Here is a 15,944-nt window from a genome sequence, read left to right on the forward strand (position 1 = left end):
GTGGGTTTATCCTTACAGACTCACCCATTGTATAGTATATGAAACGTGTATATATATATATATATATATATATATATATTTTTGCCCAATTTATTCTAAGTATTAAATGTTTCGTTTTTAAAGTGATTATAAATTAACACTTGGGCGCCTCGTTAGGACTAACTTCGAAATACCACCTTAAATATCTCCTGTAGAGCTTGATTCCATCTCCAGTGGGTCACCTTAAAAGCGCACAACAACGCAAGCGTACAGCGAGGTTTCAATTTTTTTCTCTAAAGCCGGACTCGGGCCGCGGATCGCAACAAGGTTGACGCACTGAGGCAAAAACGAACGAACGACCCCAACCAGGAGAATGTCTGAACCCATGTACCGCGATTGGATTTTGGACACTATTGACTCACTGCGGTCGCGAAAAGCCAGACCAGACCTTGAAAGAATTTGTCGAATGGTCCGGAGACGACATGGATCAGCGCCAGAACAAACCAGCGAGGAACTCGAGAAACTGATCCAAGAGCAAACAGTCTTGAAAGTTAACTACAAGGGCTCGATTTCCTATCGAAATGCAGCCAAAGTAGTCAGAAGAAGCAGGAAAAAGGATGACCACACGGCCATAAGAACTACCGTGGAAGAAGCTAACCACTCTGATTTGAGCAACGGGGACAGCGCGCTAGGTCCCATTGACCAGGATGAGACGGAGCATTTGGAGGTAACGCAAGGCAGCCTGTTTCAGTGACCCCGTGCCGTGACACACCGTCCATCTTCCCCGTAGAAGATAACAGACCCACGTCCTCACTATTATAATGAGAAGGCAGGCATATGGTGTAGCAGGGGAAATGGTGGTGTAGAGCGGGATTCTCTATTCAGGGAGCGGTGGCGTGATGAATGCAAGTGCACCGAAACAAACTGCCGCAGACGGGGAGCGGCTGTAGCTACCTCGCGCGACCGAGGTGAAAAAATAGCTTACCAATAACAATGGAAGCTGCGCTTGCAATAATACGAAAAATAGGTTGTGTGTAGAAGTGAGTTTGTCCGGGCGCTGTTTGCTCTACAGCTTTAATCGACAAAAAACTTGCACGATTGCCAGAATTGGCAACAACCACAGCCTAAAGCCGAAGGCTCTTTTCAAGCCCAAACTCAGCTTTTCAGTGAAGGGGAGGGGGGCAAAGCGAAAGTCATACCTCGGATGTGCGTGACCGAATGGGGGGGAACAGTGTGCTCGGGTTATTTCACTAAGGGGGTGACGGTCGATGTATTCATAAGTAACACGCCGCTAGATATGAAGCCACGTTATTTAACGGGTTTCACGAGCGTCTGTCGCAGGAAAAAATGACCCAAAGTCAAAGTAGCCCCACTGAAGGTATTGCTGCTATAGAGAGAGCTTCGTTGTTAGAATTGATCACATCCGACTAGATTCAGGAGCGCTCTATCTGACTGAAGTGGGAAGTCTTTCGTGCGACTCCTCCATTGCGCACTTTTGTATTAAAATGGGAGAAAATGGTGACGTTGTCCACGCTCTGTTCTTGTAGCGTATTATATATCCACAAGAAAAAGTAGCAGATTGAGTCAAGTATTATCCTTTGTGTCAATATATCTAATTAAAACTATTATTGACAGATACAAATAGCATATTCTGCATATCCCAATAATGGATCTCATGATTAACTGTCAAAATATTTGTATGGTAGTTAGGCCTATTCTTCAATAAAATAACTTTAATGTCTGACTCAAGCGCCTCTGAGGTGCGGGGCGGGCTCTGCTGAGTTGAGCGCTCGTACTCGCGCCTCCGCTAGTTGTAGCTTTGGACACGCACACAGGCTGAAGAAGCTCATTTCTGCGTTTATATACAGTCATCGACGGCAAAGCGAGTGCAATAAACCGTGTGCATATGTGAATAACACTTATAAACTTACATGTGGCCCATATTAAGCTATATTGGAATGAATAATTGTGGTTGGAATACCGAACACAATGTGGGCGAATAGCGCAGCTGTAGTTCCGAACAGAGTGAACATCCTGTGTGCTCTACGGGGACAAGGCCTCCAATGGCAATTATTGTCGACAGCGGTCATATGAAGACTGGTTAATGCGACATCTGTATGAGCGTGGCTTTATGTCATGTCTCCTATAATCAAGAGTCGACTCGCGCTAATGCACACTATGTGCGCTCTAACACATTTTCAACCCGCTGATTACAGTTTATGGCACGCTCGCGAGTTTCTCCTTTCAGGTGTAGGCCTAGTTGTGTTAAAAATCGGCCAATGAATGACTGTTTGTCTGACTGCTGCTTTAGCGAAAGGTCAGAAGAAAATGTGTCGGTATGATGGCTCATTTTACCTGATACTCAGTTTAAATGAAATAATTTGAATGTTTATTTAAGTTATGTAAAAAATGCCATTATACACTTCTATCCAATCATTAACTTACACTACAAAGGGGAGCCACTCTCTCCCCAATAGTTCCCTCCCCCTCTAGTAGCCTGCTGTCCCTTCCCCCTCCCTTGCCTGAGTAGGCTATGTTGCTTCTCCTGCTGTACTTATCACTACCAGCAGAGCTGTTGTCCTAGTTGATCTAAACGGGTCAATACTTAAGGATGTAGACTAGCCTATAGCCATTGTGCTGCCAATCAGATTCACACTCCCACTGTATTGTTAATTTATGAAAAATGATCTGAATTAATATTCTCTGTGGTTTATTGAGAATATCAATTGTCCTTCTGTTACTCTCAAGCATGTTATTAGTACATGAGGCACCTGATTAATGTCACTGATGTAGGAACCAACTGATCTTTCTTTTTCACACTATAAAGTGGGGTGGATCATTTTGGGGGAGTATGATAAGAATGTTTTCACACACAAAAAAAAACCTCAACGGATTTTCAAATTGTTATGTTGCAATGGTTGTGTTCCAGAATGAGCTGCCAGTGTCAATGGAGACAGACAGCACCATGGAAGAGGAGGAAGAACAGGAGGGGGCTGATGAAGATGGCCATGAGGGCTCCTCTCCCTCTCCTGGGGGTGAGGATGCTGTGCAGGGGGGGTCTGGTGCTTCCCCCCCCTACTCTGCCCCCTGCTCCCCCAGCAGCTCTCGCCCTGGCCACAGCCCTGTGTCTGACCGCCCCTCTACCTGCAAGACCAGTAAGAGGTCCAGCCCTCTGTCACCCTCTAGTCCCCTGGCCCTCAGGCAGAATGACTGTGTGTGTGACTCTGCCTTCTGCCCTGCTGATCATGGACCCTCAGGGATACAGAGAAACACAGGAACTGGTTAGTATGCTGTGTTAACAGATCATACTATGTGTATAAGTGTAGCCGATGTGGAATGGCTAGCTAGTTAGCTGTACAGCCCAGTGGTGACATCACCCGCTCTGAGACCTAGAAGTAGCCTAGTTGTTTCCCTTGCTCTGCACTGGCCATGGTGTCTGTGGAGCAATGGGTAACAGCTTTGTGAGTGTGTGGTGTTGGGAACAGAAGATTGCTGGTTCAAGCCCAGTGAGGGACAGACTATCATGTAACACATGTTTCGGAGAAAACCCTAACATATACTGTAATTGTGCTTGCCGTAGGATCTTAATGTTGGGTAGAGACCGTGTTTTAGGAGTAGATTTGCGTTGTATTGACTAGCAATGAGTTACAGTATAGTGAGTGAGTAAGCATCCAATGCCAGGAGACAGTTTCAAGCTGATGTGTGTGTTTATGCCCATGTATGACTGGGCATCTCTCGCTCCTCCACCCGCCTCTTTCTTTCTCTCTCCCCCCTTTCTCTTTCTCTCCTCTTTCTCTCTCCCCCTCTTTCTCTCCCCTCCCCCTCTCTCTTTCTCTCCTTCAGAGGATGGGGTGAGGATGGAGGAGAGTGGCCTCACTTCTGACCAACTGGTTCCTGACTGTGTGGATGAGACCATGAAGGGTTCTGACAGACAGCCCAAGACGTCTTTTCCCTCTGACGACTGTGGGTTTTCTCCTCTATTCTATGTCCGTCTCTCGTATTAGTTTCTCATATTTCTATTTTCATCGTGTTCCCAGTGAGGATGGTTAGGATATTATATTGTGTTTACCGGCCACTGTATCTATTACAGGTGCTAAATACAAGAAGGGGATGGACGTTGCCTCTTACGTGATGGCTCAAGACGATGTCAAGAACGATGTGAAAAACAGAGAAATGTGAGCCTTATTACATGTTGGTCTCGCTGTTGTTAACCCTCCCACCTACATTCATTTTTTTCAATTTAACCTTTGTTTAACTAGGCAAGTCAGTTAAGAACAAATTCTTATTTACAATGATGGCCTAGGAACAATGGGTTAAATGCCTTGTTCAGGGACAGAAGGACAGATTTTTACCTTGTCAGCTCGGGGATTCGATCTAGCAACCTTTCGGTTACTGGCCCAATGCTCTTAACCACTAGGCTACCTGCCGCCCCGTATACCTATCCCTTATCCCTCAACCACCACCCCTTAAGTCAACATTTTCCTCCCCTCCTCCGCTGTCAACTCACTTCAATGTAGACATCATACAGACATAACCAATGTGCATCCATATCTCCAAGGGACACAATCAGCCTCAAATAGCACCTTCAAACGAAACAGCGTCAACCAAAGGACACATTTATTGTATTTTGTCTGCAGTGTCTCACGCTATCTCCCCCATCCTCTACCCCATAGCTCTGTGAAGAAGGAGACGCTGAGGCAGAACCTATTGCTGTGGAGCGTGGCGGACGTGGCCACCTACATCTCTGCTGCAGGCTTTCCAGAGCAGGCAGTAGCTTTCAGAACACAGGTCAGTGCAGTCCCTCAAACTGCCACATGGGGGTGGTATCTGTACACTCAGAAAACCGCTCAGACAGTCCCCGTCCAGAGACAGCCTCTACCTAGCCAGAGACAGCCCCCAGGCACTCCTGGAGATGTGAAAGTGTTGGGTATATTATAATAATATGGTGAACAGTCCACATAGCCTATCAGTAGGCAAGGTGAAGATTTGACCTTATTGCATTACAGTACCACCTATCCAATTCTTTGTGATCTGTTTGAAGTGACGTTCCTATGGGCTAGTGCAGTGACACTTTAATGGCAGCCTGCGGGATTCCACACAGACTCGTGGCCCCCGACCTCCTGTTGATTTCTAAAAGTGTCCATCTTGTAAAATGTATTTGAGTATCCCTGGGCTGGTGGTTGTTTCTTGACCTGGATAAATGGCTTGGGCAAATAATAAGTTAAATGATATGAAAGCATACATGAAATATATACATGACATGTGCATTGCTTTCATTAAAATATATGAAAGTGCTCATCCATAAACCAAAGCAACAGATCCTGTACCCCCTAGACTAGGAGGCATTTGCTTTGATGTAACTAGTTCACACCCCAATCCACATTTACAGTGGGGCAAAAAAGTATTTAGTCAGCCACCAATTGTGCAAGTTCTCCCACTTAAAAAGATGAGGCCTGTAATTTTCATCATAGGTATACTTCAACTATGACAGACAAAATGAGAAAAAAAATCCAGAAAATCACATTGTAGGATTTTTAATGAATTTATTTGCAAATTATGGTGGAAATTAAACTTTTGTTATTGACCAAATACTTATCTCAATAGTTTGTTAAATACCCTTTGTTGGCAATGACAGAGGTCAAACGTTTTCTGTAAGTCTTCACAGGGTTTTCACACACTGTTGCTGGTATTTTGGCCCATTCCTCCATGCAGATCTCCTCTAGAGCAGTGATGTTTTGGGGCTGTTGCTGGGCAACACGGACTTTCAACTCCCTCCAAATATTTTCTATGGGGTTGAGATCTGGAGACTGGCTAGGCCACTCCAGGACCTTGAAATGCTTCTTACGAAGCCACTCCTTCGTTGCCCGGGCGGTGTGTTTGGAATCATTGTCATGCTGAAAGACTCAGCCATGTTTCATCTTCAATGCCCTTGCTGATGGAAGGAGGTTTTCACTCAAAATCTCACGATACATGGCCCCATTCATTCTTTCCTTTACACGGATCAGTCGTTCTGGTCCCTTTGCAGAAAAACAGCCCCAAAGCATGATGTTTCCACCCCCATGCTTCACAGTAGGTATGGTGTTCTTTGGATGCAACTCATCATTCTTTGTCCTCCAAACACGACAAGTTGAGTTTTTACCAAAAAGTTATATTTTGGTTTCATCTGACCATATGACATTCTCCCAATCTTCTTCTGGATCATCCAAATGCTCTCTAGCAAACTTCAGACGGGCCTGGACATGTACTGGCTTAAGCAGGGGGACACGTCTGGCACTGCAGGATTTGAGTCCCTGACGGCGTAGTGTGTTACTGATGGTAGGCTTTGATACTTTGGTCCCAGCTCTCTGCAGGTCATTCACTAGGTCCCCCCGTGTGGTTCTGGGATTTTTGCTCACCGTTCTTGTGATCATTTTGACCCCACGGGGTGAGATCTTGCGTGGAGCCCCAGATCGAGGGAGATTATCAGTGGTCTTGTATGTCTTCCATTTCCTAATAATTGCTCCCACAGTTGATTTCTTCAAACCAAGCTGCTTACCTATTGCAGATTCAGTCTTCCCAGCCTGGTGCTGGTCTACAATTTTGTTTCTGGTGTCCTTTGACAGCTCTTTGGTCTTGGCCATAGTGGAGTTTGGAGTGTGACTGTTTGAGGTTGTGGACAGGTGTCTTTTATACTGATAACAAGTTCAAACAGGTGCCATTAATACAGGTAACGAGTGGAGGACAGAGGAGCCCCTTAAAGAAGAAGTTACAGGTCTGTGAGAGCCAGAAATCTTGCTTGTTTGTAGGTGACCAAATACTTATTTTCCACCATGTTTTGCAAATAAATTAATTAAAAATCCAACAATGTGATTTTCTGGAATTTCTTTTTCTCATTTTGTCTGTCATAGTTGAAGTGTACCTATGATGAAAATTACAGGCCTCTCATCTTTTTAAGTGGGAGAACTTGCACAATTGGTGGCTGACAAAATACTTTTTTTGCCCCACTGTAGATGTTAGTTCAATCACTCCATCTGTTCTCCGCCCGCAACAGGAAATTGATGGAAAGTCCTTGCTCCTGATGCAGCGCAGTGACGTGTTAACTGGCCTGTCCATCAGACTTGGGCCCGCCCTAAAGATCTACGAGCGCCACGTGAAGATGCTGCAGAGGACCCACTTCCTGGATGAGGAGGATGATCTCTGACCACGGTTGGGGGGAACAGAACAACACACTCCTCTAAGGAGCAGATGTATTCATACAGTATTCAACCATACTGTGTTCACTGGATCTCTAGAACCTTCTGTAACCATTCAAGGAGGTGTGGGGAAAAGGACACCGTGGTCATGACTTGGGCCTTGACAGTGATTATCAACATGTGTACGTGGGCTTCCATTCCACCTCTCTGTGGTACTGATGTCACCTGACCCATTCTGGTGGTATTGCTTTTATAGGACCCCTCTCTAAACTCATATAGGAATGTTAGGATCCTGCCTAATGACGCTATAGAAGTCAAATGGTCTGCCTGTTCTGTAAGGGGAGGGCTGCCTGTTCTGTAAGGGGAGGGCTGCCTGTTCTGTAAGGGGAGGGCTGCCTGCTCTGTAAGGGGAGGGCTGCCTGCTCTGTAAGGGGAGGGCTGCCTGCTCTGTAAGGCGAGGGCTGCCTGCTCTGTAAGGGGAGGGCTGCCTGCTCTGTAAGGGGAGGGCTGCCTGCTCTGTAAGGGGAGGGCTGCCTGCTCTGTAAGGGGCGGGTCAGTGAGTGCAGCCAGTGAGAGACTTTCTCTGGATTCCTCAGACTCTACACTTGGCTACCACTGGAGCCTCCTTTAAAAGACTGGTTTCTGTGCTCCCTGAGTCAGTTCCACAAGAAAATAATAACATGTATACTTGGAATATCTGTTCCAGCAAATATGGTTCTAACATTTCTTCAATGTTTACTCAGACAGTATTTTTTTAAAGACATGTCATATGGTACCCTCCATTTATCTAGAAACTCAACGTTGTTTTTCTTTTATGATGACAATGTGAACTGATATCATTTGAGAATGTACGGTATGAATTTGTTGATTCATCAAAGGTCAGTGATGTTGTCAATCTCTCATTATACCAGCAAAGGAAATGGAGCTTAGTCTCCAGATGTTCTCATGGCTGCACCAGTACTGACCTAGGTTTTATTACTGTTATCTGTTTCACTAACATTTAGAAATAGCAATATGTCGTACCTGCTAAACTAAGGCAACATAATAGGTTCTTTGTATGGTTGCCTTCTGCATTCCTCTTCCCTTAATTTATGTTCACGTAATTTCTAAACATTTTAGATGAATCTAATTTAATCTACTGTGGATGAACCTAGATTTCATCTACAAAATTAAAACAGTTTGAAGCAGAATTCTAGTTGAAATGGGCTGGCAGACCAGAACCAACGTAGCTCAAGGCCCCAATGTTTCTGCCTGCTTCAGCTTGAGGAGAGAGAAACAACTGAATTCTGTTCTTTCTTTTTTTTTTTTTGAGGGAAAATTAACCAACCAAAAAATGTACTTCATAACTTTAGGAAGTGTCATTGTAGCACTAATACGTTTTTTTTGTTTACAACCTCAACACAGCAACACAATTCCCCACCACATGGTAGACATCTTGATCAAATTCAACATTGTTGTTATCTGAGAGGATTACAATGAGGTCTCTTAATTTTGCCTTGTGGCTTCTGCTTTTGAAACAACGTCACATTCCATATTTCCATCTGTTACGTGTTTGATGTCACACTGTTAATTGCAATGTTGGCCCTGTTTCCAGGGGGGGAAATGAAGTTATTGTCTTTTCCACTCTTGTAGTGTGATATGTATTATCTCTTTGTATATAATAAGCGGTACGTCTGCTAGATTAAACTTACTTGAAACAATGACACGTTCAATCTGGCCTCAAACGACAAGCTATAACATGCAACAAATAATACAAAACCAAACGGAACAGTTTAGTCGACAGTTAAGTCACCACTTTAGTAAAACAAGTGCATTTCTTTCCATTCATTTGTGCCTCCACACATTGACATGTACAGTAGATACCGGTTGTACACATTACATCAGATTAAGACTCATCTGCATTTAAGTCATCAGAAGGGGGGTTTCAACTCCCCAAAACCAGTCACAGTGTAGTTAAACTATTCCAACGACTCCTTCCAACCTACCCAGTTAGAAGCACCAGCTGTATACTGCAGTGGGGCTGAAAGGGGTGAAGTTATGTGTGGGACCAGCCCCTCTCTGACTAAAGGATGAAGGGCAGTATAGGGGAGCGCAGGGTGGGGTAGTCACGGAACTCCTTGCGGTAGTTTCGGTGCTTTCCCCTGGCCCACACCGTCATCAGGACAAAGCCCACGATGGTGAAGAAAGCCACCGGCAAGCACTGGGTCATCACTGTGAAGCCCATCCACGACCCCAGCTGCAGAGGACCAGATACACTGTTACACACTCCTACATATTATACATGTAGGACCACAGGAGGCTGGTGAGAGGAGGACGGATTGCAATAATGTCTGGAATGGACTAAATGGAATGGTATCAAACACAAGGAAACCACGTGTTGATGTGTTTGATACGATCCATTTATTCCGTTCCAGCCATTACTATGAGCAGTCCTCCCCAATTAAGGTGGCACCAGCCACCTGTGTGCAGTACTCACCAACTCATCACTGTAGTACTGTTACATCTCTTGATACCTATTGGCCAGAAGGTGGCAGCATCACTATATCTCCAAACCCCAGGAGGGGAAGTGAAACACGGGATTTCAAAGTGTTTCCAGTCTAAAACGTGCAAATACAAATATATCAATCATCTCACCATTCTTTACCAGAAAGCCTCACCTCGTATGTATAGTTGGGACAAGACACCAACGCGAAGATCCAGGTGAATGGATTCTTAGTTGGGTGTGGGATCTTCTTGACCTTCGAACCTGGGATAATATGAGAAAGAATGGAGAAAAAAAGGGTAACATGGAAAGGGTAACATGGGGGCTCCTGTAAAGCAGTGCTCGTCAATTAATCAGTCAATCAAATGTATTTATTAAAGCCCTTTTTCACATCATTAGTTGTCACAAAGAATACAAATACCTAGCCTAAAACCCCAAAGAGCAAGCAATGCAGAAGCACAGTGGCTAGGAAAAACTCCCTAGAAAGGAAGGAACCTAGGAACCTTGTGTGCTAACTTTCAAAGTACATATCTAATGGACTGCACTGCATGAATATGATAAGCAAGAGCCTATGGGAGCTCACCTGGACATTTGAGGTTGCGTAGAGTGATGTTGATGGAGAAGTTGCCGACCTGACAGAACTGTGAGGATGAGGAAAACATAAACCCATGACAAAGGGCTCAATCAGCCACAACTCTAACCAAAAACAAAAGAAAACCTGGTGACATTTACTGGTGAAACTTTACATTAAGTTGCTCTCCTAATAACAATGTGATAACTTTAGTAACGCCATTAAGATATTACTGTTCCTCTGCTGGGAATTATGATCTAAATTGCACTGATGTTAATGACGTTATTATTGTGTAACCTCGTCCCCAGACTGAACGTGTCAGGTGGTGAGACTTTTATCTGTGCCTAATGGACCTACTGTGTAGCCTCAACTCCACTACAAAGAAACAACTAAATTAATATATTACAACATTAGGTATTAAAATAAATATATTCTTCATTACACTAACTAAAGCATACTTACTAAGAATATAATGAGTGCTGTCTTCACTTGCTGTTGCCCATAGTCTGTAAAACACACAAGCAGGTGTGATGTATCATGGGAAAGGACATTGAAAGTCATTAGGGATTATGGAAATATCCATCTGTATTCTGTAACATTCTGGCAACCAGCAGACAGAGTAGAGATGACCATCTGTATTCTGTAACATTCTGGTAACCACCAGACCGAGTAGAGATGACCATCTGTATTCTGTAACATCCTGGCAACCAGCAGACAGAGTAGAGATGACCATCTGTATTCTGTAATATCCTGGCAACCAGCAGACAGAGTAGAGATGAGTGTGCATTAGATGGGTTAGATGTGAGTGACATCACCTCAGGGTAGACAGGACTTACAGGGTGGTGTATAGAGGGGATGGTTGATGTAGTAGGCCATCCATGCTGCAAAACACCAGTAATAACTGCAGTTCTGGAAAAGAAGCAGGACCAGTTTTTGTACAAGTCATCAGAATAATAATACATTCATTAGACAATCTGTTTACCCCTGAGAATAAGTTTAGAAACTATGTCACATGAAAGTAAACCATTAAATAAATGGAAAAACAATACTGCTATTATCAGATATCACTGGATCAAACGGGATCACAAATCCTCTTTAGAATCAGATTGGAGATTCCCTTATTCAATCTTCTCACCTTGAAGATGTTTCTCAGTGGCATGGTACCATGGGAGATACGGTGGATGAACAGCGTCTCAAGGATTCTCTTCACATAGTGGAAGGAGTGACACATGCAGGCCAAACTGCAGCGGGAGGGGAAAAGTGATCATAGTATAGATTACGTCTTATTATCATCACATATTTAGCTTTGATTACTACATCATTCACTCACTGGTCTCTATGACAGTCTGAGAGGGCTGTCATGCTTCTCTGATGCAGCACACACATTATCTTCACTGTCAACACCATCACCGGTCAACCAGACCTAATTATGCCACTGTAATCATCACTTGGAGAGTGTGAGGTACAGTGACAGAGATAGAATAGACCCTTGAAAATGCAGTAATTTGACACTCACTGTACAACCCAGTGCTTGCTGCTGCTAAAGTCATATTTTGGGGCATAGATGAAAGGCAGGCGGAAGTAGAACATCAAGTAGATGAGCAGTGGTCCGTAACACTCTGATAGGAAGACCTGAGACGGGGGGAAGACATAAAGGTGAGACAAGTAGGTGCTGATTGGATCGGCAGGTGGTACTAGCTTCATATTGCGTTCTGATAGGCTGGATGGAAGTTTTATTATATTGCTTTTACCTATCCGATCATTTCAGATCTACAGGAGTGCCAAGGGAGGAGGGCAAGTAGATGATTTGTTTTTGAGCATTAGAGAAAACAAGTGAGCATGTAACACAAGCATTCCCCTAGAGATGTGGCAGCTTAGCTGACAGTCAGTTTGTGATGAAACAGATCTCTGAACCAACACCTCTGGCATGGGTCCAGGCCCAGCACGGGTGACTCATCGCTACTGTTGATCTCAGCTATGGTGCCAGGCTGCAAGGAGTACATTGGACCCCGCTACCCCCCAACACTGGCATCACCCTATTCCACTGGGGGTTCAGACACAGGTGGATGAGGGGTGAGAGGATTGAGGATATGGAGCATGGTTACAGCATGTGGTTGGTTGTGGAGAATGGTTGAGGAGGCTGTGGCAATGGAGGGTGAAAAGGAGGTCAGGGGGATAAACACCTGTGGGGGAAATAGGCCCATGAGATTATGTGTCCTAGGACAGAGGATACAGGAGCTAGGAGGTGATAGAAAACCAAACCAGAGGACAGTGAATCTATCTGTCAGTGTGGGTGTATATTTATATGCAAGGCTATAGTTGATTAATTGAGGGAGTGTGGCTGTGTATATTTAAATGCAGTATAGACATGTCAAGATATGCTGTATAATGTGTGTGTGTGCGCGCATTTGTGTGTGATTGTGCACATGAGTGCATTGGTGTGTGTGTGCACTTGTGGGTGATTGAGTGTGGGTGGGCATATGTGCGTGCATGCATTAACACATGTGTGTGTGTGTGTTTGCATGTGCTTACAGTGCCCCAGGCGATCTGGGCCCCCAGGTCAAAGAAGTAGAAGCTGGCTGTGGTTCCAACAGGAAGTGTCTGCAAGACGTCCTCATCCTTCAGACCCTTACCCTCTGTGGAGCAAGACAGAGCACAATGCTATAGTCAGCCATGACATTGTGGACCATTTCACAGAAGATAAGACCTTTATACGGTTTTGGTATAGCAATTTCTAGCACTCATTTGAGTCTGTGTAAGTAGTTGAGGCATCATGCATGGGAGGTGTGGGGCTTACTAGGATCCAGGCGTAAGGACTGTCTGGCTGGGTACCACTGGGGATCTGACAAGAAGACAGAAGTTAATTCAGCTTATAATAGTATTATATTATAATAACCTCCATTTCAAGGCTTCCTTCCAGTAACCGAAATATTAACTAGACTTGGAAAGATGGCATTGCGAGACTAACCTGATAATTATCATGAAAAAATATTGTATATGGATCATACATATCTACACTCTTAGAAAAAAGCATTCCAGAAGGGTTCTTCGGCTGTCCCCATAGGAGAAACCTTTTGGGTTTCATCCACGTAGAACCCTCTGTGGAAAGGGTTCTACATGGAACCGAAACGGTTCTACTTGGAACCAAAAGTGTTCTACCTGGAACTAACCAGGGTTCTTCAAAGGGTTCTCCTATGGGTACGGCCGAAGAACCCTTTTAGGTTCCAGAAAGCACCTTTTGTCCACTGGCCATTTGAAGGCCCTCGGAACAATTTTCCTCTCCGCCCCACGACAAAATGAGCGTGAAATGAATTATACAATTTCAAAATCTTCTCTCCGCCACATGGCAAAATGTGTATAATTTCAGCGAACTTGCTTTAAAACTGCAACATTTCTGTTACGCCCCATGGCAAAATGTGTAGAATTGCAAAAAGGAACTCTAAAACTTAAATAATTACTCTCCGCTGTCAAGAGCAACTGCGGCCCCTCTTGATGAGTTCAGATGTTTTGGGGCCCCCACCCCCATCAAAGTTTCCCATCCCTGGTGTAGAGTGTAGATCACGTTACAAAAGTGTTTTACATTTCATGTTGTTACATCACTGACTGAAAGTTGATCTGGATAAGAGCGTCCGCTAAATGACTATATTTTAACTGGACTTTGTCACATACTCACTTGATTTGTGGAACAAAGCCTTAATATCCAAAATAGTAGAAGTTGGCTCAACCTGTTCAGAAAGACAATCAATCATCCATAGGCAAACATACTGCTAGTGTTACTGCCATGGGTCTAATACATGTATCCAAGATAGATTTATTGACTAAAGCTTGATATTTGTTTTCAAGTTGTGAAATTAGTACCATACCACATACTGTACATATGTTATAACACAAACATATTTATTCCCACTGCGAAGACAGTCAAGGCAAATTAAAGAAGCCTACAGTTACAGGAAACTCTATCTGTTTTCATAATAAATATCTTGAAGAAATTGTGAGACTATGATGCAGCATTTCAACTATTATTAATTATCATTGCAACACAAATGTTCACATTCATAAAAGCCACTCAACACATGGTGCTTGCTGTTGGCTTCAAGACACCCACTGGCTTCAGGACACTGAGCTGACACATAACTCATAACTCGCCCAGAAGATTCCTATAAGATCAGGGGGAATTTTCACCTCCTAACTGCAACACAACCTCTGTAGAATCAGCCATAGCGTCTGTGAACTGTAAATTAGCCGGCTGTACGGTCAAAGGGATGACTCTGTAACTTCTTGAGCTAAAGCAAACAAGTGTCTTCTGACTTCAGACAGTATTATGGCTTTTACTAGGACTGTAATTAGACCTCAACTGATGATTTCAAACGTGTAAATGTAATTTTTTCAGTGTACAGATTCAAATACAATATTGAACATGCACAGTGACTGATGAGACACAGTCACACAGCCAGCCACACACACACACACACACACACACACACACACACACACACACACACACACACACACACACACACACACACACACACACACACACACACACACACTCACTTTGTCCAAGAGTAGTAGCTTCTCCTTTGTCTTTGCATCCACGATTTCTACCTCAAAGTAAACAATCCTTTTGGCCTTTTTGGGTGGTTTAGGTCTTGGTCTTGGGGCTGAACTTTTCTTTTCTTGTCCAGTTGCCTTCGCCTCTAAAGCCAGTGTATCCATGACCCCTTTTGAACTACGACCTCAATGTGCCTCCACACTAAAATGAGGTCCCTCCAATGGCTTGCAAAAACCTAGTTAGTGTTCTCTACTTGTATCAGATTAGAAGCTGTAGTCTAACACGGCTATTTTCTTACTATCTGTACCCTCCAAATAGCCTTCCAGAATGGGAAATGACTATGTCACCGTAAACAGCCTTTTCCTGTGTGAGGGTGTGCGAAAGAGGTAAAGAAAGCAAGAGGGTGGGAGAGAAAGTGAGAAAGAGAGAGAGAGAGGTTGCCTGTGAGATGTTCATAGAATGAGAGGGGGTTAAACGTCAGTAACCCACCACCTCCTCACCTGAAGAGAGGCCTCCCACTAGTTACCGGACCCCGTCCACACCCACAAACGTACTGAAGGCGAAACCCGAGACGCCCAAGACATAATCCGTAGCGCGCACGTCGCAAGGCTAAATATAAGAAGCCCGATTTGCTCTGCTCTGTTCTGCAGTAGCTCAGTAACCTTGGTCAGCCACACACAACCCCACTCAGAAACAGATCCCTCTCTGCTCTCAGAAGAGCCTAGACACATCTCTGCTGAGCTCTGCTCCTCACTCAGTCACACTGTCTCACACTGACCCTCCTATAGGCCTTATCCATGTGGACAGCCAGGCCTCTGCATTCCGACGCTTACCCCTCCCCCAGGCCACCTGTGCCATTTTTTTCTACCACTCTGACCTCGAGAACGAACAAAAACCAAAACAAACACATGTTTATTTTAGAGTGTGTATTCTCCCAATACCATGAACAAACATTAAGGCCTAACACTGTCCTATCATTTTCCAATGGAGTGAGAGCTGTCAGCTGTAGTGCTCTCAGAGCTGTGAGGTGCTGGCTGTCAGTTGGGGGGCTTGGAGATGTTGCCCAAGATATCCTTCAGACAGGGATCATGTCCTTCAGATTTGACTAAAAGGAGCATCTCAACACACACAGGCAGCAGATCTGTATTCTATATTTACAATCAGGTTAGGCCACCGAGCAATATACAT

The 15,944-nt window shown here is 44.3% G+C and overlaps 2 protein-coding genes across 2 annotated transcripts; one reads left to right on the plus strand and one right to left on the minus strand.

Annotated features, from left to right (window-relative positions):
• The first annotated feature begins 218 nt into the window (after positions 1-218).
• LOC110538671 (sterile alpha motif domain-containing protein 1) lies at positions 219-8,851 on the plus strand. Its single transcript, XM_021625634.3, has 6 exons — positions 219-706; positions 2,909-3,260; positions 3,823-3,942; positions 4,070-4,154; positions 4,653-4,767; positions 7,010-8,851. Exons 1-6 carry the CDS (start codon positions 353-355, stop codon positions 7,157-7,159), a joined length of 1,176 nt encoding a protein of 391 aa, XP_021481309.3. The 5' UTR covers positions 219-352; the 3' UTR covers positions 7,160-8,851.
• A 71-nt stretch (positions 8,852-8,922) lies between these two features.
• On the minus strand, positions 8,923-15,557 carry LOC110538672 (very-long-chain enoyl-CoA reductase). Its single transcript, XM_021625635.3, has 11 exons — positions 14,759-15,557; positions 13,878-13,929; positions 13,002-13,046; positions 12,737-12,840; positions 11,721-11,836; positions 11,340-11,445; positions 11,041-11,113; positions 10,667-10,710; positions 10,217-10,274; positions 9,809-9,897; positions 8,923-9,387 (listed from the first exon to the last, which is right to left on the minus strand). Exons 1-11 carry the CDS (start codon positions 14,918-14,920, stop codon positions 9,214-9,216), a joined length of 1,023 nt encoding a protein of 340 aa, XP_021481310.3. The 5' UTR covers positions 14,921-15,557; the 3' UTR covers positions 8,923-9,213.
• Positions 15,558-15,944: the final 387 nt, after the last annotated feature.

This window comes from Oncorhynchus mykiss, chromosome 12 (assembly GCF_057628025.1).
Source record: "Oncorhynchus mykiss isolate SJ-2025 chromosome 12, ASM5762802v1, whole genome shotgun sequence".
Lineage (NCBI taxonomy): Eukaryota > Metazoa > Chordata > Actinopteri > Salmoniformes > Salmonidae > Oncorhynchus > Oncorhynchus mykiss.

Bases quoted from the DNA above. Each gene is read 5' to 3' on its own strand.
- LOC110538671 (XM_021625634.3), top strand. From the start codon at position 353: ATGTCTGAACCCATGTACCGCGATTGGATTTTGGACACTATTGACTCA. The intron at 707-2,908 runs GTAACGCAAGGC...GTTGTGTTCCAG, and splicing joins ATGAGACGGAGCATTTGGAG to AATGAGCTGCCAGTGTCAAT. The intron at 3,943-4,069 runs GTGGGTTTTCTC...TATCTATTACAG, and splicing joins GTCTTTTCCCTCTGACGACT to GTGCTAAATACAAGAAGGGG.
- LOC110538672 (XM_021625635.3), bottom strand. From the start codon at position 14,920: ATGGATACACTGGCTTTAGAGGCGAAGGCAACTGGACAAGAAAAGAAA. The intron at 11,837-12,736 runs GTAAGCACATGC...CCCCCGTCTCAG, and splicing joins CCCAGATCGCCTGGGGCACT to GTCTTCCTATCAGAGTGTTA. The intron at 9,388-9,808 runs GTGAGGCTTTCT...GGTCCTCTGCAG, and splicing joins GTCCCAACTATACATACGAG to CTGGGGTCGTGGATGGGCTT.